Below are 27,988 nucleotides of genomic sequence, written 5' to 3'. Positions count from 1 at the left end.
TGGTACAAGATTACTCCTAAGTATTTGTAGGAAGTTACCAAATCCAGCCCTTGTCCATTTAGATGCCAATTGATTGTCCTCTTTTTCCGGTAGTTCACTGCCATAACTTTGGATTTGGTAAAGTTTATTTGCAAGGAGTTCCTTCTGAATAGGAGTGAGTTACATTCAGAAGATGTTGGAAGCCGATCGAGTCCGGCTTATCAGGACCAGGTCATCCGCACGCAGCAGATTGGACATCGGAATTTTCCCCAGTTTTGGTGCATGACAGGGACAGTTGTCGAGTTCTACTGGCAAGTCTGCAATAAAAAGGAAGAATAAAAGTGGAGCTAGTGCGCAACCCTGTTCTAACCCTTTTGTTGTCAGAATGGGTTTGAAGAGGTGTATCCCTGCTCTTAATGTACCCTTAATCCAGGTGTTTTTGTGCAGTAATATCAACTGGTCTAGAAGGTGTTTAGGTATTCCCCAGTTTTTCAGTTTCCGCCAGGGTTTGTTACAATCGACGTGATTGAAAGCGGCAGTGTGGTCAATAAAACAAAGTAATGGGGTAGATTTGGTCCCTTTTGCTGCATCCATCAGCAGGGTCAGTGCCATGATGTTTGTTGTGGTCCCTTGACCCCTGCAGAAGCCTGTTTGATTGATTGGGAATTTTCGGATGCCCATGATGTTAACTCCTCCAGTATGGTTCCTTCAAAATACTTAGCCTCCACGTCTAAAAGGGCAATAAGCCGGTAATGATTTGGGAGGTTCCTGTTGCCCTGTTTGAAGATTGGACTTATTACTGATCCAAACCAGAACTCTGGTAGTGTTAGGGTATCCTTTATATTTTTAAAAATTGGTGTTAACGCTGCACTCCAAAATTTGTATAGCATCGGTGGGATGCCATTTGGTCTGGGGGCACCTGTTGGTCTGACCCTAGCTATTTGCCTGTTAATGTCAGCTGGTGTGGAGGGCAAATATTCAGTCTCAGCAAAGGGAGAGGAACTTGAGTCTGGCATTAATTTGCCCATACAAGGGGGGAACATGGTTCCTCTTGGGTCTGATGTTGGATAGTGGCCATTGTATGACCGTTGCCTGTTTTTTCCTCTTGGTTTCTTTACTGGGCCCCTTTATCCCTACTTCTTCAAGGTTTCCTAATTGTCAGTGGCTGTGTTGTTAAAATGCTTGAAGAGATAATGTGTCCATGCTTCCTCCGTTATATTAGAATTTAGGCCAAGATGGTCTGAATTCTTTATTCTATTGATCATTTGCCATAACCTTGTGCTGTTTTACCGCTTAGCTTCATGGAGGAGCTTGGCCCATAATTCGTCATTTTTTGTTTCTTTTTTCCCATTTCTTCCTTTTTAGCAGTTTTTTTGCTTCCCGTAGGGCAATATGTAAGTCATGGTTTATTGGGTCTTTTCGCATCTGTCTCAATGTTCAGTTTATAATCTGCTTTTGCGTTTTCATTTCTGGGGTTAGTTGTAATCTGGTTGATGTTCCATTTTTGGTGGCCTAGCCTGTTTGATGGCCCTTTTAATAGTTTCTCACTAGCAGCTAGAATTATATTTTGACATACTTCTACCAGCTTTATCGTTAGACTTGTCACTTGACCATAAAGATTTTTTGCTGTGAGACTTATGGACCTGATATTGTTGGGATTACACCGAAGCCACTAAAGATTTGTGGCCACTTCGATGTTAATGTCTATGAAAGAATCGATCTTGAGAAGTGAGTTAACTTTTATTGTTGCTTCTTGAGGCAAGTTGTTGCTGTGTTCGCTGGTCCCTATCTTAAACGTGGTTACTATACCAAGCATATTTAAGGAAGTGAATGTATAATTTAAATGGGAAGATTGCTTTTTTGAATGAAATGTTGCGACTGGTGGGTCGTCTCCCGGAAAGCGCCCGTTCAAGGCTCTTAGATTAAGGTGTTCTAGTTGCTGTAATAAGTAAATTGAGCAACTTGAGGGTTTCTTAATACTTGGGGAGCCCTGTCTTGGCACTGCCCATGCCTTGGCACTTCCCATGCAGCGCTAAGTTCTTGGTTAAGGGCATCACCTACTCTAGAGTTAATTAAATACATGTTAAAATCCCCAGCCAGGATAATGTAGTTCGAATCCTTTTCATCCATTATCTTTTTGTGGCTTTTATCAGTTCCTTGGCAGCTTTCAGTATAGGTTTGGGATGGATGTAAGCGTTGATTACTATAACTTCTTGGCATAGGCTGTTTAGCCAGAGTGCTATCTTTACCGCCTGCATGGTGCTTAGGGGTGCAATTTGATATTCTATTGTTTTCAATTTACCCAATGTTACTATGGAGGCCAAAATCATTATCCCCCCGATCTGCAACCAAAAACAGAGCATTTATTTGCTGGGATACAACAAGATGTGTAACCTTGGAGTTCAAAAGCCTTTTCCTCCCAGGTTTCTTGAAGCAGTAACAAATCAAATGATTTTAAATAGTGCAAAAACTCTGGATCGTCACTTTTACTGGCTAAACCGTTGCTATTCCAGATACATATGTTAATTTGTCTGGACTTATCCAAGGCATAATCAAAGTTACTCTCCCTTTGTCAATTTGTGCGGTCTATTATGTTGATGGTACGCTGCATTTGCCACCAGTTTTGTGAGGCGACCGGCAAGGCATAATGTGGGTCCCTTAGATCTTGTGCTGAGAAAAAAGTCTTTGTGTCTTGGGGGTGTGCTCTTGGAGAAGTACTCCTTGCTCCCTTTAATACTGAATTGGTGTTTTTCCGCAAGGGTGTCCTGTTTCATCCCCCATTGCTTAAATCTGGCCTCTTCTTCCACAATTTTGTTGGCTATCTCTGTAGAGTTCCAGGTTGCTTTAGTTGTTTCCAAACATTGTAGGTTGTTGTTTTGCTGAAACTCTATTTGGAGAAGATCAGAGGAGCCAATGTTTTCTAGGCTTGTGATCGAATGTAAAAGTCGTAATATATTTTGTCTGCTCAATATGTCATCTCTACCTCGAGACGTATATTCTGGAGTAAAGAGAAAAATGGTCATACTATCCCCATTTTGAGCTGCAGTTTGCTTTATTCGGGATCCCTCGCTTCAGGAGTGATGGGACTGGGGAGAGCGGCTTGGGCTGCCATTTGCGGGGCAGGTTTGTTGCATGCTTCACTTTATTTCTCTCCCTAGGTCCCTTAAGGTGTTTATTGTTCCACCTGTTGACTGCTGTGGTAACTCCGCATTGCTGATATGGGTGTTGTCGCGGATTTCTGTAATTTGTGCTTCCTAATGTATTTATGTAGAGTCTTGCAAATAACTGCATCAAACTAGCACCATCTGGTAGTATGCAGTATGTGCCTACATGTGGTTTCAATAAAACTGTACTCCCAGCTTTTGGAAAGTTTCTGGATTAAAAGATGGAAATGCATGTATGTGAGTTGATGCCTCATATTTTAGTAATATTTTTCCAGGTGCATTCCTAAGATTCTTTGACAAATGCAGATTCTAGAGGAATATGAATAGGTATATACCCTTACAAGCTGCTAAATGTAAAGGCAGAGTCGGCTTTAGCGCCACTGGCTCCCAGGGTGACCTCGTTGGCGTTCTCAAACTACCTGCTTCTCCACAGACCCTCTCATTACCTCCATCCAACAGTGCAACACGTCTCTCTATAGCCCCTCTCACACATAAATGTAATTTATTTTATAGTGCTACTCAGACCAATGTAGAGTGTGGAGCACTTTGCATCACGCACACTACACAGCACACTACACAGAAATAATGAATCCTACAAGTGTGTAAATCAATGTATAGCAAATGTTACATAAGACAATGACAAAGGTGTTGGAGTCTCAGATCATCGTTACTAGGTGTCATATTTTAAGAGTGATTGGTATGCAGCAGGACAAACTCAGGAGTTAAAATGTAACACAATGGTTGGCTGTGCTAATAAGAATTTATTTCTACCCAAGCAAACCCATTTAAGCAACCTTAGGATAATGAAAGCCTGGAAAATAGCATAAGTCTACACCTATACCGTGCAGTTCGCATGCAGCTCTTTGATGCCTGTTCATAGCGCACTGTGCTGTACTGGAAGGATTGTAATTTATGAACTGCAATTAACAAAATGGTCTTTGTGACGAAAGCAGTAACCACTGAGCTGTCTACATAAAATGCATTTCTAGCAGCCAAATCACCATGACTACAGAGGACCAAAAACATCCATTGTCAGGCTAATTCGCAGCATTAGCAGGAGAGTTGCAATCTGGAAATATAGGAAGCATGTAACTGTGGCCAACTCTTAGGAGCAGAGACATAGGATGAAGGGCCACCAAAGATTTTAGTATAAAAAGCTGAAAAGGAAGACCAAAGGTTCACATGGTCTGCAAACAGACGGATATTTGTCCACTATAAGTATAAATGGATGACATAGAAAACTCCCAAGATAAGCAAAATACTAATATATTCCTAGCCGCAACCCTGAAGGAGATCAGAAGAGTGAAGCAAGACTTGGTAGGATTCTGTAAGGAATGGAGTGTTGCCTCTTTGGAAGCAAAACTGTCCAAAGCTGAATAAAGAATCCACAACACAGAGGCCTGGCTAAAGGAACCCCGTCAGAGAACAAATGACATACAAACACAAAATATGTACCTCTGCAACAAAATGAACAGCTTGAAGATCAGCAGGATGATGGTGAAAATAGACCATGGTAAACAATATTGATATATTATGTGTTCAGTGCAAGGGAAGAATCCAATATGTAAAGGTCAATGGAAACTATGTTACAAAAGGTTCTAGGATGACCAAAGAGTAACTAGTTTCATGTAACCAAAGTCCACAGAACTGTAGTTTCTCTTGTAAAGAAAGATGAATACCCCCAATAATTTTACTTGTGTGTTTTGTCGAATTTCACACAAATCACAATGGCGCCTGGAACCTGGTCTTAAAGTCTGAATACAATGTAAAACACACCCATATAGGAAACGATTCTACTTGCAGTGTCAAAAGACACTGCTCTTTTAGGAAATCCTGTGTTGAGCAAAAGAAACCCAAACCAGCCAGGCTACGAATTTGTATTTGTGGAAATCATAAGGACTTTATTAATATTTCCTGTCAGCCAGGATTCCAGAAGAACTGGACATCAACATATGTCAGACGAACTACAGCAAGTACACAAGAACTGCGACTAAGACAATAGGATTCAAGAACTCGACCCTAATGGACATACAGGGAAAGGGTGAAAGGATGACATTCTTTTGAGACTATCTTCAAATGCATCTAGCAACACTGATTGAGGATTTGATCACAGTACTTGCTTATGTAAAAACAAATTGGCAACTAACAGACCATTCATCATGGCCTACCCCACTTCTGCAGAACAGGTGGAGGCAGGGAGAGTGGCTGACAGAACTGTCGCTAGCAAAGAAGGTTTTATAATACATTGGATACCTGTATAAAAGCCTTTGTCTAATGTTCTTATTACAGGCGAATTGTGACACATCTAGCCACCTCCATGAGAAAGTAAATTTCTTTAGAAACAAAAATGCTTAACATTGGTTGGTTCACTTGGTATAACAGGCTGCACTAGGACACATTCTGAAACGTGCATGTTTAAATGTTGTGAACGCGCTTTTGGTTTCATTTAGCTTGTCAGCAAGTCATTGAAATTCAGCTCCAGCCACAGTCCGTCTCTGTACACGAAGTAACAGCTTTTCTTCTATCTTTCACAGCTGAAGTCATGTGCTTTTGTAACATTACAAGGTCATGTTTTGAGATCTCCATTGCTAAATTGTTATTATGAATGTGCATAAAAAATCTATGTGTAAAGTTGCTTTTCTTGTTTTCTGTGCGTAATGTTGATGTCCAATGAAAACAGTTTTCAAGTAAGTGTATTGGGAATTATCCTGATTGTTTAAATATGCAGTAACATTTTAGTGCTTCCTTTTTATGCACCAACGTGCCGTGACATTGTGTGCTGTGTTTGTCTGTAAAATTGTAAAAATGTGACACTGTGGCCACACTAAGGGAGTCACTTATTTCTTTTACTCAGAGGGCCGGGTGATGTCTGCAACTTTTGGATTAGGGCTTGTTATTATTAATGTGCTTACCTTCATACATGTTGTTGTTAATTACTTTCTTGAAGGCACATTCCATTATTGCATTCATTAATGAATTTGGGGAATATTATCAAGACAGGCGATACAATTATCGCCGTTTAAGCATCAGAAAACTGCCGCTAAAACGGCGATATTGGGCTTGATAATCTGCTCTATGGAATTTCAATTGAAGCCCATGTTAGATGTCCTTCACATCTAACATGGGCTTCAATAGGAATTCCATAGAGCATATTATCAAGCCCATTATCGCCGTTTTAGCGGCAGTTTTCTGCCGCTAAAACGGCAATAATTTTATCGCCTGTCTTGATAATATGCCCCTTGGTTTCTTATTCTTCGAACATTTTACTTTCTGAAATGATTAGTTTTTATTTGAATAAAACTATAAACTGTAAACTGGAAGAAGCATAATCGAGCATATTTTTCAGAAACGGTTTAGATTGATTATTTAGGCTTTGGATTCTCTCTTTACTGTGAAATGACCTATTTATTATTAATGGAGTGGGAGTGCCACCACCTCTAATAAAGAAATAATGCAGCTACTCAACTGTATTATGGGGCATATTACCAACAACTAGCGATATTTATCGCTAAATGGGCTTAGCGAGAATTTTATTAACGCCAAGCATCGCCGGATAGTATCGCAGAGATAACGTGCTATTAGCAACGTTTATCTCTAAAGCGATATCATATCCGGCGTTAGCTGCGAAATGCACGAATATCGCTGGTAATCCAGCGATATATTCACGCATTATCGCTAATTAGGACTTAGCCATAATATCCAACTCCCCTTGGATATAATGGCTAAGAACTGATCTGAGCAGGCGTTAGTTTTTGGAGATATTTGCGCTTAGCGCAAATATTTCCATCGCTACGCCTGCCTTGCTAATAGGCGATAGCGAAGTTAGCGACTGCTTTCAGTCGCAAACAGGTTGGGTACGCCCACTATGCATGTCATTAGCGATAAATATCGCTGACATGCAAAGCAGGGCCCAAACCGCTCGATATCGCCTACAAGCTGTCGCTAACTGCTGTTAGCGACAGCTTGCTAATAGGAATTATCGCCGCTTCGAGGCCGAAAACGGCCACTAAAGCGGTGATAATCACATATCGCCCGCCTTGGTAATATGCCCCCAAGTTATTACAGTTGACTTCTAGCGTCACATTGCCTGCAGTCAGAGCGAGAATTCAAGGTAAAAAGTCACATCCACAGTTTAATCAGAGAAAACTGGCAATGCCATTTCCTTTTTCTGATATGTTTTTCTAGAATGTAAAGTGATGAGCAGACCTCAAATAATGTTAGCAACGCATATTTTTTTGCATGGTAGAGATCATTACAGGAAAGATAGAATCTCTGCATTTTTACAACTATCTGAACAACAGCATTCCTAATGTGATTTACAACAAACGTATCCTAATAACTTTTTGGGGTCTTTAATTTCTCAGTACAGATTCTGCTTTTATTCTTTGTGTTTTCAATGGAAAACGAAGAAAAAAAGGATTTAATTGGTTTGGGGGATAGTGATGGTGTGCCAATGTATTATAAGGATTAAAAAACCCTTTGCCTGGCATTAAAAGGATATTGAAAGCCACCTTGGAGTTCCAATACATTATAAAAGAACTGAGCCTTCGGCCTCATTCATCTATATGCTCACAGAGCCCCTCAGTGACTCGCAATTTATTTACAATTGTATGGGAGTGGGTATTGTATCTCATGTATACCTAATCAATGGTTGTACGCTTGCTTAATTTTCCACATGCAGGAGTTATTATTTTGGGTGAAAAGGTAACAGATGTTTCCAATACCACACCTTTTACTTTCCAGTCAGCAGAGATGCATATCCATTAATGTTTCCTTCTGAGAGACAAACTCATCTCTTTTCCAGGTAAGGCTCCCCACAGATCCACCCTCATTTAAGGTTATTACAACCCAAAAGTAATTGTCAGTGTTGGTGAAGTACTATGTACATTTGAGCTTGATGAGATTTCTGAGTTTAATTTTCTGTGAGTGACAACTATGGTTACAAAGTTTACCTCTTCACCTCCAATAAAGGCCATCCAAAATTAGCCTTTTGCAAATCTGAAAAGGAGAGGAAAAAAGGAAAGATGGTAAAGCGACAGTGCCCTTGAGTTTCAAAGGTAAACTAAGATTAATATCCCTACATGTAAAAGGGTTGTATAATCAAGCTAAGAAAAATAGACCTGTAGTTTCATAGAAAGGAATAGCCCTACCGGTCAAAATCCAGGGCGGCTCGCTTTACACTGTTTTCATTGACCTCCGTGCGGCCTTTGATTTGGTCCCACGGGGGAAACTTGGAGTGTATTGAGGGATTTAGGCATTCCAACCCCCCTCTTAAATATCTTAATACGTCTCCACTCACAGAATTTTGCGAGGGTCAGGTGTGGGAGACAATGCAATCTGTCATCTAGTTTCTCCGTTGGCAGGGGGGTAAGGCAACAACCCTGTTTTGCCTCTATGTCAATGGAGTGATCACCCACCTGAATATGGTCCCAAACAGAGACGCCCCAAGGCTCGCTGGTGCAGGGATCTCTGCGATTATGTTCGCAGATGATACCCTGTTGCTGGCAAAGACCCCAATGGGCATACAGCGAGTCTTGGATGCTTTTGTCTCATTTTGTCATGATCGGGGATTAGAAATAAATACATCCAAAACGAAATTCATGATCTTTAACCCACCGAAAACATCCCGCCCTAATCCTGCTATAGGTGGTGTTCGTTTAGAAAGTGTGCAAACGTTCGAATATTTGGGATTAACTTTAAATGAGGATATGACTTGGGCACAACATCAGACTAAAACCCAATTAAAACTCTCGCAAAAAGCAGGGGGGATCCTTAAACTCCTAAAGCAAACTATCTCAAAACCTATTTGTTCCCCCCTTGAAATTTATAAAATGCAGGCACGGGGAGCAGTGATCTACGGTGGCGAACTGTGGGGCTACAGTTGCCACCCTGAAATCACCACTACGGAAAATAGGTTTCTTAGGCAGCTGGTATCCCTGCCTGCTAGTATGCCCCTACTTCCACTTAGGCTGGATTTGGGGCTCAGATCACTCAAGGAAGAATTAGGACTCAAACCTCTTACTTTCTGGAGGCGAATCTGGGTAACCCCTGAACTTGCCAGCTATAGGCGTGAGCTTGTAGAACTGTTAAAAGCTCCAAATGTTTGGAATTTCCCCTGGCTGAAATATATCAAGCAGGAATTTGACAGGTTAGGATGCCCTTCATTATGGACTAACCCTGAAGAAGCGTGTAGAGGTATATCCCGGAGGGAGTTAGTTAGTCTGTATTATGACCAAAATATGTCTGCCTGTCTAACCAATGGCCAAATTGGGACAATGACAAGATCATTCCTGGGTCTAAAGGATCATTATAAACTGGAGTCTGCTTTTGATAACATCAGCCCTAATGGTCATAGGAAGTTGTACCTCCAATGGAGGCATGACTCCCTACCGATAAGAGCATTGACCTCAAGCACCCCAATGCCCCCAAAAATTGCCCTGCGTGTAGTGCTGAATTAGAGACTGAGTTACACATGGTTTTCTTCTGCCCTTCCTATAAGATCTCCAGGAAGAAGTGGATTATCCCCACCTGCAAAAACCTGGGCATTAGGCAGTCTTTTCACTCCTACCGAATATTAAAAACAGATTTATTGCCAATAATTGTTTTGCCGTTACGAAATTCCTGGCTGCCATGTGGAATACCAGAAGAAAATATCTGGAAAAATGAGATGAAAATCAACTATGTAATCTGCTCAGGTGTTCCGGGGGTTGTGGTGACCAGAGGCTCTTTTGGGTGATTGGCCTTTGATTTTTAGACAATGATTTTATCTAGAGTGACTTTTATGGCATTTGTACTTCTATACTCTTTTTAACAATTGTAATGATTTATGATGAATCTTAGTGTGTATTCTTTTATGACATCTCGTTTGTCGAAATAAAGATGAAATGATGATGATGAATAGCCCTACCAGATGAGTCATTGACCTGCTGCAGGGGCTGCACCTTTCTCATTTTGAACATGCCACACTTGCTGTGGCTGGGGTAGGAAGGGAATATGTGGCTAAAGGAAAGGGAAACAGGTCTAGAGAGAGGATCAATATTTTGCCACAAGTGGTTAATATATAATTAAAGTAAAATAATCTAAAAACAAGGAAATTAGATTTGTGACTGTCCATATGCAGTTGAAGGACAGAAATCGTATGATTTTGAACAAATATGCACAAAATAAAATAGGAACTTATTTTTCAAAGAATTGCACACACACTTTTGTACTCACAGCAACCTTTGGATTAATCTGGGGAACTTGTTAGAGACATCCATAGACATAGATGATAAGGGTGTAATTGTAACCTCTAAATCCACAAGTTATGTTATGTTATATAATGTTATTTTATGCTTCTATGCTATGGTATGTTATATTATGTCGATTTGTAGAGCTCTCTAGTGCCTTTGTGGGTATCCAGGCACTTTAGCAGGTGCGTAAGTGTTTTGTCTCTGCAGAGGTATTCAAAGAGCCAGGACTTCAGACTTCTGCAAAACTCAAGATGAGAGGAAGAGGCTCTGATGTATTGTAGGAGGTTGTGCCAATGTTTTAGGAGCAATGTAGAGCGAGCAACCTCTTGCTCTACATGTGGGGGGGGGGTCAAATCAGAGTGAGGGTGAGCACAGATGTCTGGGTGCGTTGTGAAAGGTATGTGGGTCCAGTTGTGCAGAGCTTTGTAGGTGTGTGTGAGTAGCTTGTACTGGCTGCGCTTGTGAATGAAGAGCCAGTAAAGCTCCATGAGGTGGGGAGAAATGTGGGTATGGTAAGAAAAGCTGAGCATGAGTCTTGTAGCAGTGTTCTCAATTGTCTGAAGTCTGTGTAGTAGCTGCTTGGAAATGCTGGTGCAGAGTGTGTTGCCTTAGTCGAGTCTGCTTGTGACAGTACTTGTATGATGGTTCGTCTGGTGTTCTGCGGAAGCCACTTGTTGAATTTTTGCAGCATTTGCAAGATGTGAAGCAGGCGGTTCTCATAGCGTTGAATTGTGCCATCATGTTGTACTTGTCATCCAGGATGATCACCACATTTCTGTCCTGGTTGGAGGGTGTTGGTGTGGGTCGTAGTTCTGTTAGCCACCATGTGGCATCCCACAAGGAGTTGCTATTTTGAAGACCTTTACTGCTTTTCTGTCACAGTTGAGTTTCAAGAAGTTGGTTATCATCCATTCTGCTACCATGGTCATGCAGTTGGTGAAACTGGCTCTGGTGGTGGTAGTCTTATCTGTCAGGAAGAGGGTGAGTTAGGCATCACCTGTGTCACAGGTGATGCTTTGAGACCTTGTGACCCTAGCTAGTGGAGTCATGTAGACATTGAAAAGGATTGGGCAAAGGGATGATCCCTGTGTGACTGCAAATCAGGTTCTTGGCCTCCAATGTGAAGGGTCGTAGTCTAACTCTTTGAGTTCTTCCCATGGGAAAGGAGCAGATCCAGATGAATCCAGGTCCTTGGATGCCAATCTCGTAAAGTCTTCAGATTAGTCAGTGGTGTAACAAAGTCCCCTGTGGTGCAGGGGGCCCGAGCTCCAGGGGTCCCCTTTGGAACTGTCCATGGGCTCCTGGCCTGGGGGATCCTTCTTGTGTCTGGAGCATTGGGCCCCCTCTGAGTAGTCTGCAAGGAGGCCCCCTCAAGGTTTATTCCGCCACTGAGATGAGTGTATTGTGGGAGACTGTGTCAAAAGCCACGTAAACGTCTAGCAGGATGAGTGCCATTGTTTCTCCTGAGTCTAAGATGGTCCTGATGTTGTTGGTGGCAGTGATGAGTACAGTTTCTGTACTGTGATTCTTTCTGAAACTTTATTATGTGTTGACCAGTAGATCGTGGAGCTTGAGGTGACTTGTGAGTTTCTTGTTGATGGCCTTTGCAATCACTTTAGCTGGGTAGGGAAGCAGGGAAATAGGAAGGAAGTTGACAGTTGGCTATGGCTGGCTGAAGGTTTCTTGATGAGGGTGTTTACTGCTTCATGCTTCCAGGCTTCTGAGAAGGTGGCGAAGGTGATGGAGGATATTAGGATGTGGGTGAGTGCTGTGCTAATTGGAGAAGCTCCATGGTTGTAGATGTGGTAGGGGAATGGGTCTGAGTGGAAGTCTGCATGGTTGTGGCTATTTGCTTCCTGTTGAGGGTCTTCCATTCAGTTAGGTGACTGCCTTGATTTGTGATGGACAGGTTGGTGATGAGTTCCCTAGGGGCTGGTTGTGTTCGAAGTTGCTGTAGATGTTCTCAGTTTTGCAGTGCAAGAAGTTGGAGAGGTTGTCACACAGTTCTTGGGAGCGGGTGATTTTGTTAGTGGAGGCTGTGGGTGTGGTGAAATCTTTCATTATCTAGAAGATTTCTATGCACCTCTTGGAGCTCCCTTCAATACGTTTAGCTATCTCTCTTTTCTTGGTGTATCTTAGTTGATGGTGAAATCGTCCGTGTGTAGCTTTGAAGGTGGGTCTGTCGATAGCTTCACAGGTGGCTCTCTATTTTCTCTCCAGCTGTTTGCAGTGTCTCTTGGTGTCCCAAAGGTCCTCAGTGTGCCAGCTAGCTTGCATGTTGGATCTTCTCTTTTTGTTGAGTTTGGTGGGTATGAGGTAGTCCATGCAGTATTTAGTCCCATTGTTGGAGTTGTCAATGTCCTTGTTTATCTTGTCCGCAGGGGTGGATTGTTTCATGCTGGGAGCATTGAACCAGGCAGATTTTGAGATTTGTCCCCAGCTGCAGCTGGGTAGGCTGCCATTGGTGGGTGCGTTGGTTTGCGGTGTGATGATTTGGAAGTGAGTTATGGAGTGGTTGGTCCATGTGAGAGGTGAGGTTGATTTGTACTTGATGCCTTCGAACGTGGTGAAGATGGAGTCTGGCATGTGTCTGGCAATGTGCGTGGTTTCCTGGACAACCTGGGTTAGTCTGATGTTGTTCGGCTTTTGAGGAGTGCTGTGGAGGAAGGGTCAGTTCTGACATCTAGTAAGGCTTCTGGCAGTTCAATCATATTATGAAGGGGTTTTTGAGAATGCCAAAGTAATGACTCTCCTTGTATAGAAATCCTTTGACTTCACTGAGTGGCCATTCATTGGAGATGAATTATGGGACATGAATATCCCATATAGCATTTGATGACTTTTGTGTAAAACAAACCACTCAACCCCCAACTCTAAAATTAGAACTAGTGTAGGCTTCAACCTAGTGATGCCGGAGAGATGGGATAGATATGGCCACGTTTTTTCTTAATTCTTTTTTTCCACAGCCTTTAAGCCATTGTCCAAAACCACCAGAACAAATGATGAACTGGAAGGGACATTGGTGTTTGGAATAAACAACTGCATTTCCCTCCTTTCAGATAACTTCAAACTTCCTGTGGCAAACCTAATAACTTTTGCTCAGAAAATAATGTCACTCCTAGATATCTTTTGATTGAATCACAGGTTCCAAATTAATTTGCCTAAGAAGCAATAGCTTCATTTGGATAATGACATGCAAGGGACTCAAAAAAGGCAAAACCCGCTCTTTTGGGGAGCAAATAAAGCAATATAAAAATAAAATGTAATGGATTATGGTGTCATAAGACCAGGCAGCCCTCTAGTAAACTGGTTAGACCCTATTACTGAAATACTTTCATGACTACACCAATGATGGACTAGCTTATCCTTCTCCCTGTACTTATCAGAATTGTAGAGGCATCTAGTTCTATGATAGAGAATGCAATGAATTACATATCTTTATAACAGTTCTTGAGAATTTTTATTGGAAATGTATTGTTACCTTATAGATTTTTATAAATATATTCACCAACATGGTATACCAAAACATAATGCAAGTCACTTTACCTAGAAGTTGCAAGTACAGTACAAGTTCACAAATACAAATTGAAAGTTCACAGCCATCTCGTGTTTCACAACCATAGGCTGTGAGCTTAAGGTTAAAAAGATAGAAAACACAAGAAAAATGCAATCACCTAAGAGAAACTTCATCCAAGACAGAATCCTCGCCAACTCCCACAACTCCAAGGAACTCTTTGCCATCATACAAGGATTCACCAGACGCAACAGTGAAACAAACGACGTCCCTCCCTCCCAAGACCTCTTCAACAGACTCAGCTCATTCTTCCACATCAAGATCAAGATGACCTAAGACAAATTCAAAGACCAAGACCACAGCACCTCCTCACCACACAGCCCAGAGACACCATACAACAGGACCCTCCTCAACTGGACACCTTTCACCACAGAAGACACTGCTAAGACCATGAGGGGCTTCCACTCCGGAGCACCTACTGACCCATGCCCACCGCACATCTTCCACTTGGCTGCCACCACCATTGCACCCGAACTATGCTGAATGATCAACTGCTCCCTCGAGACCACCATATTCCCTGACGAAATGTGCCAAAGTCAAACCCCTCCTTAAGAAGCCCTCTGCAGACCTGATGGATCTCAAGAACTTCAGGCCCATCTCACTACTAGCTTTTTCCGTCAAAGTGATCAAGAAAGCCGTCGACAATCAACTAGCACACTTCATGGAAACCAACAACATCCTAGACACCTGTCAATCTGGTTTCCGCAGCAACCACAGCACTGAGACCGCCCAAATAGCCGCCACCAACGACATTGGCATCCTCCTCGACCAAGGCCACACAGCAGCACTCATCCTCTTGGACCTTTCCACAGCCTTTGACACTATCTCCCACCGCACACCAGCCACCAGACTTCACGACTCCAGCATTCAGTGAACAGCCCTAGACTGGATTTGATCTTTCCTTTCAGGCAGAACACGGAGAATAAGATTCCTGCCCTTCCTCTACAAACTAACAGAGATCAGATGTGGAGTACCACAGGGATCCTCCCTCAGCCCCACACTCTACATGGCCCCCCTTGCAACCATCGTCAGAAAACACGGACTCAACATAGTCTTATACATCGACGACACCCAGCTTGTCCTCTCCCTCACAAAGGAACCCAACATCACCAGGCGCAGTTTTCAAGAAGGGATGAAAGACATCACAACCTGGATGGGAAATCGGAAGTCCTCATCCTCCTCTCCACTCCCTCCGCATGGGACAACACCTCGTGCCCCCCACCCTCCTACTCGACTCTTCACTCAACATGAACCACCAGATCAACGCTGTGCCTTCACTTGCTTCGACACCCTCTGCATTCGTCGCAAAACCTTCAAATGAATCCCCCGACACCAGGAAGACCGTCACTCATGCACTCATCACCAGCAGACTGGACTACGGAAACACCCTCTACACTGGAATCAATAAAAACTCCTCTGCAAACTTCAAACCGTCCAGAACGCTGCAGCCAGATATATCCCTGACATCCCACGTCATGACCACGTCAAGACCACATCACCCAATACCTCCGTGACCTCCACAGGCTCCCTGTTGAAAGAAGAATAACCTTCAAACTGCTCACTCATACCTACAATGTATGGTATCCCACTCTCTTCACTGTCTACCATTATGGAAATGAGGTAACCCAGTTAAGTGTCAAAGGACCTGGGTGTCGATCAGTAAGGACAACAGTTGGTCCCAGACACACCTGAATATACTTTAATTAATAAGTATATTTATGGAATTCAGTACAAAATTTACAAATACAAGCACATCCGACAAACAATTCAGTGTTTACCGGAGATCAATTGATTTGCAAACATCAATTTATTCTTTATATCCAAAACATGGAGAACATGCATGGGACATGGAATGTTGCAAGGTTATTTCCAAAGAAGGGGAGAAAGGGGTGAGAAAAAAGTGCTCATGTGTGAGATAGCAAAAGAAAAGTAAGAGTGCATCAAAGGATAATTACAAAGTACAAGTTAAAATATTATAAAAGAAGGGATCCAACCAAAGTATGACTGATAAAGCTGGTACCCCTACAACGGTGGGCCTACCCCTAATCACATTCACAATATCACTTTTAAATTTGTAGGTCGAGAGTTAATCTCTGATGGCAGTGGTGGTGGGGGTGGATGCCCCTGGGGGTATTTGTCGACGTTTCAACCCTAATGCCAAAGGATAAGTAGACTCCTTAGCTGCGGGTCTTCCTCAGGACAGGGGAATGGGGGGATCCGACCACGGTTGTGGTCTGATGGAAAGGAATCAATCAAATGAGTCAAAATTCAATCAATGCAGCAGGAATATCCACGGGGGACGAATCACCCGGAATGCCGCTGTGGTCCTGCGGAGTGAGCCCTTCTATCAAGTTGCTAAACTGGTAAACTGCTTGGCCGGAACCCCTGAATGGATGGGGGTTCGGCCAAGTTGTTTGCTAGGGCCGGTTTTGCCCGATTTTGTCACGGGGCTAATATTGATGGCCCCCAGTAACAAAAATGGCCACCTAGAGGCCCAAAAACAGCTCCCACCCTGTTGGCCCACCGGGGAAACGCCTGGTGCCCGCTACAGCCAGTCCAGCCCTGATCATTCCTTCATGCTTAATGTCCTGCCCCACTATGTGCACCCAGTTAATGGTTCCCGCCAGTGTATACAAGGGGAGCAGGGCCGGCTATAGCGCTGGTGGTGCCCGGTGCAACAATCTTTAGGCACCCCACCCCATGACTTCCTTCTTCTGATTCCCCTCACTACCACTCTGCAAAAGTGCTGGCAAAGGCTGGCTTTACCAATCCACACCCCTGTCCTCATAAAATAAAGATTTGTTCTGTGCAGCAGGCATATTAACCCTATGCATTACTTAATCTGAGTTAAAACTGCTGCTAGACAATATGCCCATCTCTCTCTTTACCAGGAACATTAATCACAACTTATCTTGACATTTTTGCTGCAGCCTGTAAATGTAAATGTATTGCGACTTATATAGCGCACGTATCACCCGAAGGCATCAAGGCGCTTGCCTTGGGAACCCGTCCTGGCTTTTCCCTGTGAGATAACCCCTACTGGGCATCCCCAAGGTGAAAGCCAGGCATCCCGCAGCGGGTGGGCCACCGTAGTGGAGATTAAGCAGCTATTGCCCAGAGTTGCAGCGTGGGACCCCATGATTAGAATAGGCACCGAGGCGAGAATTATCGAGTCCGTGGACATTTTTAGGTTCAGGACCCTGCCGCGTCGGGAATTGAACCCTGGTCCCGGGCCAGACCTCTGCATCAGGGTTTGCCGCTCTAATCAGTGAGCCACACTTCTCCAATTGCTGTGCATCCAGCCTGAAAGCTGGATGCACAAGGAACTCTGCAGCAGGTGCTTTTAAATCTTAAGTTATAGCTAAACACAGTGCCCTCCCCCCAAGAGTTCAGTGCCCCCACCTCCAGGTCAGCACCCAGTGGGGCCGCATCAGTCGCACCACCCTAATGCCTGCCCTGCAGGGAAGTGGGCAGTCTACATAATAACGACCTAGGAGATTTTGTGTCACTCCTACTGCTCTTTCAGTTGTTCACAGCAAGTCTGACCAGTGCCTGCCCCAGCCCTCTCTGCCTGACGGACGCATGCCTGATATTTGATTGATATCACCCATCTCTACCGGCTATGAGAGAGGTACACCAGGCATATGCCTCACAATATCTAAGTCATACTGATCATTCATAGACACTACCTACATATGGCTCACCCTTCTAGACCCCTATGAGCGTGTCAGAGCCATCTCTGGTATATAATAAAGAGACTTGCTGGAAAATCTCCAACTCCCTGAAAGCACAGTTTTCCCACTCTTTTCACTTTCCACCAAGCGCTCACTCGTTTTTTAAGTCCTGAAAGGGACTAGGTGTCGTCGTTGTATATTTTTCAATGTAATAAAACAAATATAATCTATCCCTGCAAAACGTTTCTCGAACTCAGAAATTTAAAGGTATTTTGGCTCGTCTATTTTGAAAAATATGTTTCCAAACTTCACTAATATAGGCAGAGGATCTGCAGCAAGCACAATACAAGCGTCCTTATATGAGTAATAAGTACAGTGCAGTTGGCACCAGGTGGACTTCACCTAGGAGTCCGAGGAGAACTTGGCAACCCTTAGTCTGCTGCCCAGCATGGGAGGCAGGCGTCTGGCTGGACTCACCCAAATCCAGAGCAGAAGGATGCATCTGACCCTTTAGCTGCATATTACTGAGGGAAGTCTGGCTCATCACTTGCCACCTGTCTGACTTGCCTCAAACTGAAGTAGCACAGATGACATTGAGCGGTCAATACTAGTGATAGGTCAGTTTTGGATGATGACATGCCAGGTCTGCTGCAGTGGTAATGCCAATCGTGCTCAAGGGTGTGGTGAAACAGACCGCATGCACAGTGGTGGCTCCTCCACTGTGGTGGAGGAACGGAGGAATGTCACACCCCGTCCCTCACCAGCACCCTCAAAAACTTGAAAAAACAATAATAAAACGGGTTTTAAACCCACTTTATTATTGTTGTATTTCTCTTCTAAATGTGCCCAGTCTTTGGGGCAGAGCAACGGGGATGACAGACACTAAGGGGGAGTGGTAGGCACTGCCTTTAGTGTGCATGTGGGTTCAGCCGGCCGTCTCAGAATGCCCAAACCGACATGCGCACTGAATGTGTCTCCAACCTTAGATGAGTTTCCGGGTTGGAGACAGCAGGCACAGGTACCCAATCTCCCTGGTAGTGCAAATCGATGGCGCTCAGGTCTATCTTAATGCTTCTCTTATACTGCTGAGAGCAGAGTCAGGATTGCCCGCAGGCGATTCTGGGAGCCTGTCTGTAGAGGAGCAGAAGAGAGCAATGCAGCTGGCCTAAGATACGGTAAAGTCTTCTTTTTTTTAGTAGTCCATCTCCCCCCCTCGATCCCCTCCGCCGCCTCGCCACTCAGCCCTGACACCAGCCACCAATGCGCATACATCGCGAAGTGTAGATTGGAGCAATAGGTAAAGGAATGAACCACAGACTTGCAAGCAGTGATGAAAGAAGGAAAGATACGTAGTACCCCTGAGGGTGTAAAGAGCTTGCTAGGCACATGGGAGGCTAGGACAGTTCAGAGTATCACAGGCATAATCTGGTAACAGGATGAGAACATGAAAGAGACTACCCTTGTCTCTTTCAGTAGTCTCTCGTCCATCTTGTGGTCTTGCTTAGGTTTAAGAAGGAGAATGCAGTTTGTTGTGTCCCTTGGGAGTGAAGTACAATGTGGAGCATGGACCATTGACCTGTCCCCCTTTTTAGATGTAAGAAAACCGTGCTTACCCATTATTTTAAAATATCAATTTTTTACCTGGAAAGAGGGACATATATATAAGATCTTGGGCCACATGCATCAATCTGTGCATTTGCAATTCCTAAATTGTGATTTTTAAGAAATCGCAATTTAGGAATCGCAAATGTTTAGGCCTCTAGGAATCGCAGAAATTAGCGATTCCTACACATTCCTTATTTGCGACATGCAAATTGTGATTTGCAAATAAAGAATTGCTTCCCATTCATTCCTATAGGCTTAGAGTCCCAAAGGAATGAATGGGAAATGCATGTGCAATTTGCGAGTGCCAAAAGGACACCCTGAAATTTGAATTACAACACATGTTGCACACACACATGCCTCAAGGACATGTATGTGTACAACATAGAACTTTGAAAAATGCACTTTTGCGCATTTTTCGAAGTTTTCGCAAATTACCATCAACTTTAAATTGATGATAATTTGCGTTTCTTAATTGCAAAATCACAATTTTTTTGGGTTGTTGCATTGCAATTAGGGAATCACAAATTTCGATTCCCTAAATACAATCGCAATTTAAGTAATCTCAATTTTAGCGATTACTTAAAAAGCTATTTTTGCATTTGGGATGATGCATCCCAAATGCAAATATTGGGGTCGCAAGGGGGCAGATTCTGAGAATCTGTCCCTTCGCCACCGCAATTTACAATGATACATGTGGCCCTTTATGACTAGTGTGCTTTTGATGTATGACCTGTCCCAGGTGAGATATCAATCGGCCAATGTAGAGATTGACAAAGTGAGTACAGTCATTCAGGAACACAGAGCTGTAATGCCCTTCCTCTCAGGGCCACTACTCCATTGGACCATCGGGGGAAGCTTTCCATTGACAGAACTAACAGGGGCTCTGCTTCAACACAAACCTTACATTCTGCAATTGAGGCAAGTGGACCAAGAGACATATTTATGTAGAAGTCATGCAGTGCAGCACGTCAGCTTGCTGCACTGCGTGACAAGGAAAGGTCAAGAATGTGCTGTATTTAACACAATATACCACATTCCTGCTTTTTCTCCACGCTGGAGCACAATGCTGCCTAGCACCAATGCAGGCCCTCTTGCACCATAGTGCAAAGGTGCCTGCATTGTAAGCATGATTGTTTTTGTGCAGGAAGGGACACCTTACTGCTCAAAAGCAATCCACCTGGGAATTTTCCTCTTTCTGAATGCAGCAGACATAGAAAGAGAAAAAGGAAGAAAAGAGGAGAAATAAAGAAATTTCTTCTCGTTACTCCTCACCTGGGTTGCATTCCCAGGTCTACCACTAATGGCAAATCTGGTAATGCATCAAAATTAATGGGTATTGCGCGGGAACACCCACACATCACCCATGGAACACCTCCCTGAGGCAGAGTAACGCAACACATAGATTTGCGCTGCGTTCCTCTGTAGTTATTAAGCCACTCAGGGCCACGCAAGGTGGACTTGTGTGGCTTGATAAATTGCATTTTAGAGTTGCGTCACACCTGCACCCCATTGCATGATGCAAAAGCAACACAACCCGTACATAAATATGGCCCCAAGAGTTTAGCAGGCAGGATACGTAGTTGCGCTTACAGAAGAGTACCCTGTCCACCAAACTCTAAATCATCCCCAAAGTAATTTATCAGATAATCTTTGAAACTGACTTACGAGTAATTATTATCTGAAAATGTTATCGTTTTTAAAAAGTTGTTGTTGAGGTAAACAGAATACCTGTGAGCAAATTTGTTGATGTATGTTTATTGGGATTGCATGCATTTTAATAGGTTAATGATTAAACATACCAAATGCCATGGATATAAAAGTAGCAAAGTAATTTTCCAAATTGTACAGTACCCACCCCTATACTATATATACTGTGTAAACAACGGCATCAGTTCAGATTTAGAAATAGATTACACATAGATTTAACACGATTCAAGCAAGATTGTATGAAAATTTGGATATTTGTATTGCGCGAGGGACAAAAAATGGTGCAGCAATGTATTTAGTATTTGACACCCCGTATGATGTCATCAGTGAAACAAAGAACTCCTCGTCATGTGATACTGAACATAATCTACCAATATTTCCACAATTCTTTAGCGTTGTGCTGCATGAATGCCAATAAATGGAACACTGGTGAATTTACATGTAAATGTCTTCTTCATATGATGATAAACACAGTACAAGGGTGACCAGGCAGAGTCTTGCTTGAGATTTGTACTAGAGGCACTCCTTTCAGTACCAATCTCTACACACAGCCAATAGACCAAGTGGACATTTAGTAATAGGTGTAAGTTTGCCAATTATGAAGAACAAGATCATAAGATTTTGCCCTTTGTTTATGTCTCTTTATTTGGTACTTGGGTTCCATGCAAAGCCAGGTCATGTTATTTTGTGTCTGTGTTCTAAGCCACTTACACTCTTTCTCAATAACTCAATTCTATGGTTTTTGGCTCTATGCTTTGATCAACTTAAGGGTCAAAAATAAGTGACTGGCAATAGGTGATCAATGCTGTCCTTTGTTTCAATGTGTCTCACATAGCCTCAACAGCACTGGTGCTAATGTGTAGTAAGTCTGTGATGTATAGGAAGAGTCTACGCTCTCCTTCATCACTTCTAAATCACTTTTGAAGCCCACCTCTATCGCATACCAATGCATTTTTAACCATCAAAAGGTTTCCTGAATGCATTTCAGGACTATTCCAATCTACAAGGAAGATGATAGACAAACTGGAGAACTTGACTCATAGCTTTGCTTAGTTCATGTAGCAAACAATTGGTTTTCTGATCAAATGTGTGGGTCACTTGAACGCCTTTTGCATATACCTCGATGTGAGCTAGTAGCCATAAGACTGAGCGTCAGTCTTTTCAATCAATCAATCAATCAGGGATTTTATAAAGTATGCTACTCACCCGTGAGGGTACCAAGGTGTGGGGGCGGGGAGGCGGCTCAGTTGAAGAGCAAGGTCTTGATGGCTTTCCTGAAGATGTGCAGGTTAGAGGAGCATCTGTTGCTGCCCGGGAGCTCGTTCCAATGTTTGAATGTGATGTAGGAGAAGGCCCTTCCTCCTGTTTTGCTTCTGTGGATGCGGGCTGACTCTTTTGTTGAGATATTTGGGACCAATGTTGTGGAGAGATTTGTAGGTGTGGGTGAGAAGCTCGTAGGTTATTCTCTTCTCGAGCGCGAGCCAGTGTAGGTCTCGAAGGTGGTGAGTCATGCATTTGTGTTGCGGGGTCCCAAGGATGAGTCTGGCTGGGGCATTCTGGATGGTTTGGAGCTTGTGTAGGAGGGTCTTGTTGATGCCGGCATAGAGGGCATTTCCGTAGTCCAGTCTGCTGGTTATGAGTGCGTGGGTGATGTTTTTTCTGTGTTCGGGGGTATCCATTTGAAGGCATTTCAGAGGATGCGGAGGCAGTTGAAACTGGTGGAGGCGACGTCATTGATCTGGCATGTCATGGTGAGAAAGGAGTCAAGGATGATGCCTAGGTTCCCAGCTTGGTCTGTGGCAGGGGGTGGACTCCTGAGGGCAGAGGGTGACCATGTGTCGTCCAAGGCAGAGGTCGAGGGGCCCAGGATTAGGACCTCCATTTTCGCAATGTTGAGATTCAGGCAGCTGTCCTTCATCCAAGCTGTGACGTCCCTCATTCCTTCCTGGAAGCTCAGCCTGGTGTCCTCAGGATCATCCGTGAGGGAGAGGATGAGTTGGGTGTCATCGGTGTAGGATACTATGTTGAGCCCATGCTGTCTGACGAAGGTGGCGAGGGGGGCCATGTAGATGTTGAAGAGCGTGGGGCTGAGCGATGATCCCTGTGGTACACCGCAGCTGATCTCTGTCGGTTCGGAGATGATAGGGAGTAGTCTGATCCTCTGGGATCTTCCAGAGAGGAATGATTGAATCCAGTTGAGTGCGGTTCCTTGCATCCCTGCGTCATGCAGTCTGGCTGTGGGGGTGTGGTGTGAGATGGTGTCAAAGGCAGCAGTGAGGTCTAGTAGGAGTAGGGCTGCGGTTTAGCCCCGGTCGAGTAGCATGCGGATGTCGCTGATTGCAGCGAGGAGGGCGGTCTCGGTTCTGTGGTTGCTGCGGAATCCGGATTGGGAGGCGTCCAGGATGGAGTGCTCTTTGATGAATGCGGTCAGCTGGGCCTTCACATCTCTTTCGGCAATTTTGGTGGTGAAAGGGAGCAGAGAGATTGGCCGGTAGTTCTTCAGGTCAGTAGGGTCGGCCGAGGGCTTCTTCAGGAGGGGCTTGACTTCTACCTGTTTCCAGTTGTCAGGGAAGGTGCCGTAATGGAGGGAGGCGTTGGTAGTCCGTCCTAGTTCGGGGGCGATGGCGGTGGCAGCCATCTGGTAGATGTGAGGTGTGCAGGGATCTGTGGGGCCTCCAGACTGTGTTTTCATCATGGTCATGGTGGTGAGTTCCACCCTGGCAGGGGTCCAGGTGGTGATGGTCGGCTGGAGGTCTGAGGAGGGGGGAGGGTGGTGAATGGTGTCTTGTGGCTGAAGTGGTCGTAGAGGGTCTTGATCTTCTGATGGAAGTAGGTGCTGAGCTTGTTGTAGAGCTGCTGGGATGGTGTGACGTCCATGGTTTCGCTGGGGGTTTGGTGTGTTGCTGTATGAAGTTGAAGAGTTCTCTGGTATTCGTTGTGTTGGTGTTGAGTTTGTTCTTGATGAAGGTCCATTTGGTGTTTCTTAAGAGCTGGTGGTAGCCCTTCAGGGCGCTCCTATCGTTGTTGAGGTCTTCCGTGGTTGAATGCGGTCAGCTGGGCGTTCACGACTCTTTCGGTGATTTTGGCGGCGAAAGGGAGCAGAGAGATGGGCCGGTAGTTCTTCAGGTCAGTAGGGTCGGCTGAGGGCTTCTTAAGGAGGGGCTTCACTTCTGCCTGTTTCCATTGTCAGTGAAGGTGCCGTATTGGAGGGAGGTGTTGATGGTCCATCCTAGTTCGGAGGCGATGGCAGCCTTCTGGTAGATGTGAGGTGGGCAGTGATTCGTGGGTCCACCAAACATTGTGTTTTCATCATGGTCCTGGTGGTGAAATCCACCGTGGCGGGGGTCGAGGTGGTGATGGTCGGCTGGAGGTCTGTAGAGGGGGGAGGGTGGTGAAGGGTGTCTGGTGGCTGAAGTGGTCATAGAGGGTCTTGATCTTCTGATGGAAGTAGGTGCTGAGCTAGTTGCAGAGCTCCTGGGATGGTGTGACGTCCATGGCTTCGCTGGGGGGTTTGGTGAATTGCTGTAGTTTGCCGGTGAATCTGGAGATCCTTCGATGGAGTTCTTTGGATGTGGAGTTGACGTCGGAAGTTGCGGTGGGGGAGTCTAGTCGGAGGTTGGAGTTGAGGTGCTCCTCTGTGATTTTTCTCCAGTTCCTTTGTGGCAGGTGTGGGGCCTGCTTGGGTGCGGAGGTGGTGTTGAAGGTGAAGTGTACGCAGTGGTGGTCGGTCCAAGGAGGCTGCATGGTGTGGCTGAAATGGACGTTTGATCTTCCTGCGAAGGGGGGGTCAAGGGTGTGTCCTTCTTTGTGCGTGTTGACGAGCTGCTTCAGTCCAAGGTTGGAGAGGTTGTTGAGGAGGGTGGTGGAGTCGGGGTCATTGTGGTTGTCGAGGTGGAAATTAAGGTCTCGGAGTAGGATGTAGTCCATGGAGGTGATAGCATAGGGTTCGACGAGGTCGATGATGGCTGTTGGGTCAGGGGAGCGAGGTCCCGTGGGTCTGTAGGTGAGGGTGCAGCAGAGCGTGTCCTGGGGGAGGTCTGGATCTGGAAGTGAAGGTGTTCTGTGTTGGAGTGGGGGTCACTCGTGCTGGAGGTGGAGAGTCGGAAAGAGGTCTTGTGTGCAATGGCGAGTCCTCCTCCTGGGCGGTGTGGGCAGTCTTTCCTCTGGACCATGTAACCGACGGAGACAGCGGTGGCGATGTTGGGAACGGAAGTGGCGTTGGTCCAGGTTTCCGTGAGGAAGGCGACGTCAGGCTGTCGATCAGCTGCCAGATCTCTACGGCGTGTCTGTGGAGGGAGTGAACGTTGATGAAGATGCACGCCCGGCCTTTGGAGTCCTGTGCGTCCCGTGTGCTTGCGGCAGACATGGGGGTCCTGAAGATGGCGAAGGAGCAATGGCAGTGTCTGCAGGAGAAGGGTGGGTGGGTGGGTGGTGGTTGGTGAGGCATTCTGGCAGTCCAGGTGTCTTTCGGGTTTGAGAGCGAGGAGGGAGGCAGAGTCATAATGGTGGGGCTCTGGGGAGCCAGGGCTCCTAGTGCTGGCCGGGGTTGGGATGTGGACGGGCGCAGACAGGCTTGCCTTAGGTGCGCTTTTGGTGCGCCAGCTGCGCACGTCTGTGGCGCAACGGCGGTCTGCATTTTGTAGGGGAGGGGAGGAATGCTCAGCTGGGAGGCGGGAAACGGGCGAGGGGCAGCGGGGATCAGGGATAAGGGAAACAATGAGGGGGAGAGAGGGGCAGTAGGAAGTTTCGGTGAACGTTTGGGTAGTAGAGGAACACAGGAGAGTACGGGGCAATAATGCACAATAAGGGGCAGGAGAAATACAATACACAGAGCACAATAATAAGCAAGGAGTACAACAAAAGGTGAGCTACGAGAAAAGCAGTAATGCAGTTAAACAATCACGCAGAGCACAATAATAGGCAGAAGGGGCACAACAAAGATGGGCACGAGAAAAGCAGTAATGGAGTTAACCACATGGCTGCTAGGCGTTTTCCCGTCCTGCGCTGAAAAAAGTAAAACACCATAAATCATGACGAGCTGGCCTTGTCATCCGCGCACGGCAGGTAAGCGCCATGACGAGCCCAGCTCGTCATTAGCTTCGAAGGGGTTAAACAATCACGCAAAGCACAATACTAGGCAGAAGGGCACGATGAGCTGGCTAAACAATAACGCAGGGAACAATAACGAAGAGGGCACAATGAAGCTGGTTAAACAATAACGCAGGGCACAATAATGCAGTCAACAGTTACCGCGATGCGGCAGGTGGGCAAGGGCAGCCTCGAGCACCCAAGCTTGGGGGCTCAGCGGCTGCGATGGAGCTGATGGAGCTGCTGGGGTCAAGTCTTTTCTTCATCCAAGCTTTACAGCATAAGAACCTTGGATTTGGTTAATGACAGCTGATCTAGAACTGCAAAGGGATTGTTGAGTTTGTTGTGTTACAGTACATGAGTGGGTGGAGACAGTAAGTTTTACTTGCATTGCCTACATTCGGAATTACAAACTTGGTCAAATTTGTGTTTGCAAAATGTGTCAGGCTTATCACATTGAGGTTCGACAATAACTCCTTTCTGGACAGCTGAATACTGACAAGAGGCAAAGGACTGTGCCAACATCAATCGTGTTAGCTAAACAATTGCACACTTACAGAATATACAGTACAAGTCTTTTAGTGCAATTTTCTAAACTTTATGTATTAAAGGGAGTTATTTGCACTAACCGGATGGCAGAGCTCTGTAGCCTGGTCCTTTTGAGGGCACACAACTTTATCCAGTAATAGTGGAATGAGTTCTCGGGAATGGTTCTTGGCCAAATCAGAGGAGTTTTCCATTGTGAGTACCTGTAGAAGTTGCTCGAGATACCCTTGGCTGTGGGAGTGATTTCCACCCTCGCCTGGTCGCTCCGCCTGCGCATCCAGGAACACCCCGCAGAACACAATGCAGAGCACCAGTCCCCAAAATGGAGTCTTTCTGCGACAGCGCATTTCAGCCTCTTGTTGAGCAGAGCAGGTTAGTGGGGTCTGTGGCGTGCAGGGTTCAGTTCAGACGTGCAACCTGAAAGAGTGGATTGTTAAAAGGAAAGCAGATTAATTGGAAGGTCTCAGCCTGTTTGAAAAGATGCATTAATTGGTTGACTAAGCTGATTTGCTGTGACAAGCTGCTTCTGAACAACAGGGGTTCTGTGGGGCTCATATTGTTTCAGGCATCAGGATCTGAAATAATGGCGACTTCACATGCCAGGGCACCAGTGGAGATGCGGGTCTCCCTGGACCACTACTGAAAAATCACTGAGAAACTGTATATTTATGGAGATGGCTCGGCTGAAACTAACACAATGTGGCTACGCGCCTTCAACATACAATGCAACTAATGCCACCATTACTTTGTGGGTCATGTACAACTTCATGTTGTGAAGCACATTAATCTCTTTAGTTAGGGTACTTGCAGCTTAATATGTGTGCGCAGACCCGCAATTAATTTACAGAACTTGATGCAACTTTTTGACGTTTTACAACATGTATATTTATAACACCTTAAACACAGTGAACGTGCATCTTTCAAAAAAAATAAAATTTTCTTTCTTTCTTTTGTCACATCAATAATTATTTCACGTTGCATTATATCTGTCCGGTCTTTATCAAATTGTCAAATTGTCAAATGCTAAGCATATTCCTCCCGGACCTTCTTTTCTATCTAACACACTTTTGAGGAATGAATGTTTCGTACGTGTGTGCTTACCTAAAATGCACACAAATGTTCTACTTGCATCGGTTGTCTCCGTGTGTGTGTTTTCGTTCTAAGAACTTAGATAGCCTCATCTATTCACTCGTTATTAGCATCCAGGGCTCACACGCTCTGAAAGTCAGGCAGTTTGGAGAAATAGCGCTCCATAATGCCTTTACACACATCGTCGCAGTTACAATATAACACTTTCTCTGTATTCATTAGCACAGCCACACACACACTCACTCTAGTTTGGGAACTTTCTGGTCTTACCGTCAGTTGAAATCGGAGGATGTTTTTTTGCAGAAGCCGCGGTACTCAGATGATGAAAGT

At 44.9% G+C, this 27,988-nt stretch overlaps 1 protein-coding gene across 1 annotated transcript in view; it reads right to left on the bottom strand.

Annotated features, from left to right (window-relative positions):
- The window catches only part of SLC39A12 (solute carrier family 39 member 12), a 310,966-nt gene extending 284,039 nt beyond the window's left edge, over positions 1–26,927 (bottom strand). The window contains exon 1 of the mRNA XM_086940003.1: positions 26,653–26,927. Coding sequence (XP_086796129.1) covers positions 26,653–26,916 — 264 coding nt within the window. The 5' untranslated portion in view covers positions 26,917–26,927. The remainder of the gene's footprint in view (positions 1–26,652) is intronic.
- Between the last annotated feature and the right edge of the window lie 1,061 nt (positions 26,928–27,988).

The sequence above is a fragment of the Lissotriton vulgaris genome, chromosome 10, assembly GCF_964263255.1.
Source record: "Lissotriton vulgaris chromosome 10, aLisVul1.2, whole genome shotgun sequence".
NCBI classification, from domain to species: domain Eukaryota; kingdom Metazoa; phylum Chordata; class Amphibia; order Caudata; family Salamandridae; genus Lissotriton; species Lissotriton vulgaris.
This window is presented reverse-complemented; position numbering and strand designations above follow the sequence as displayed.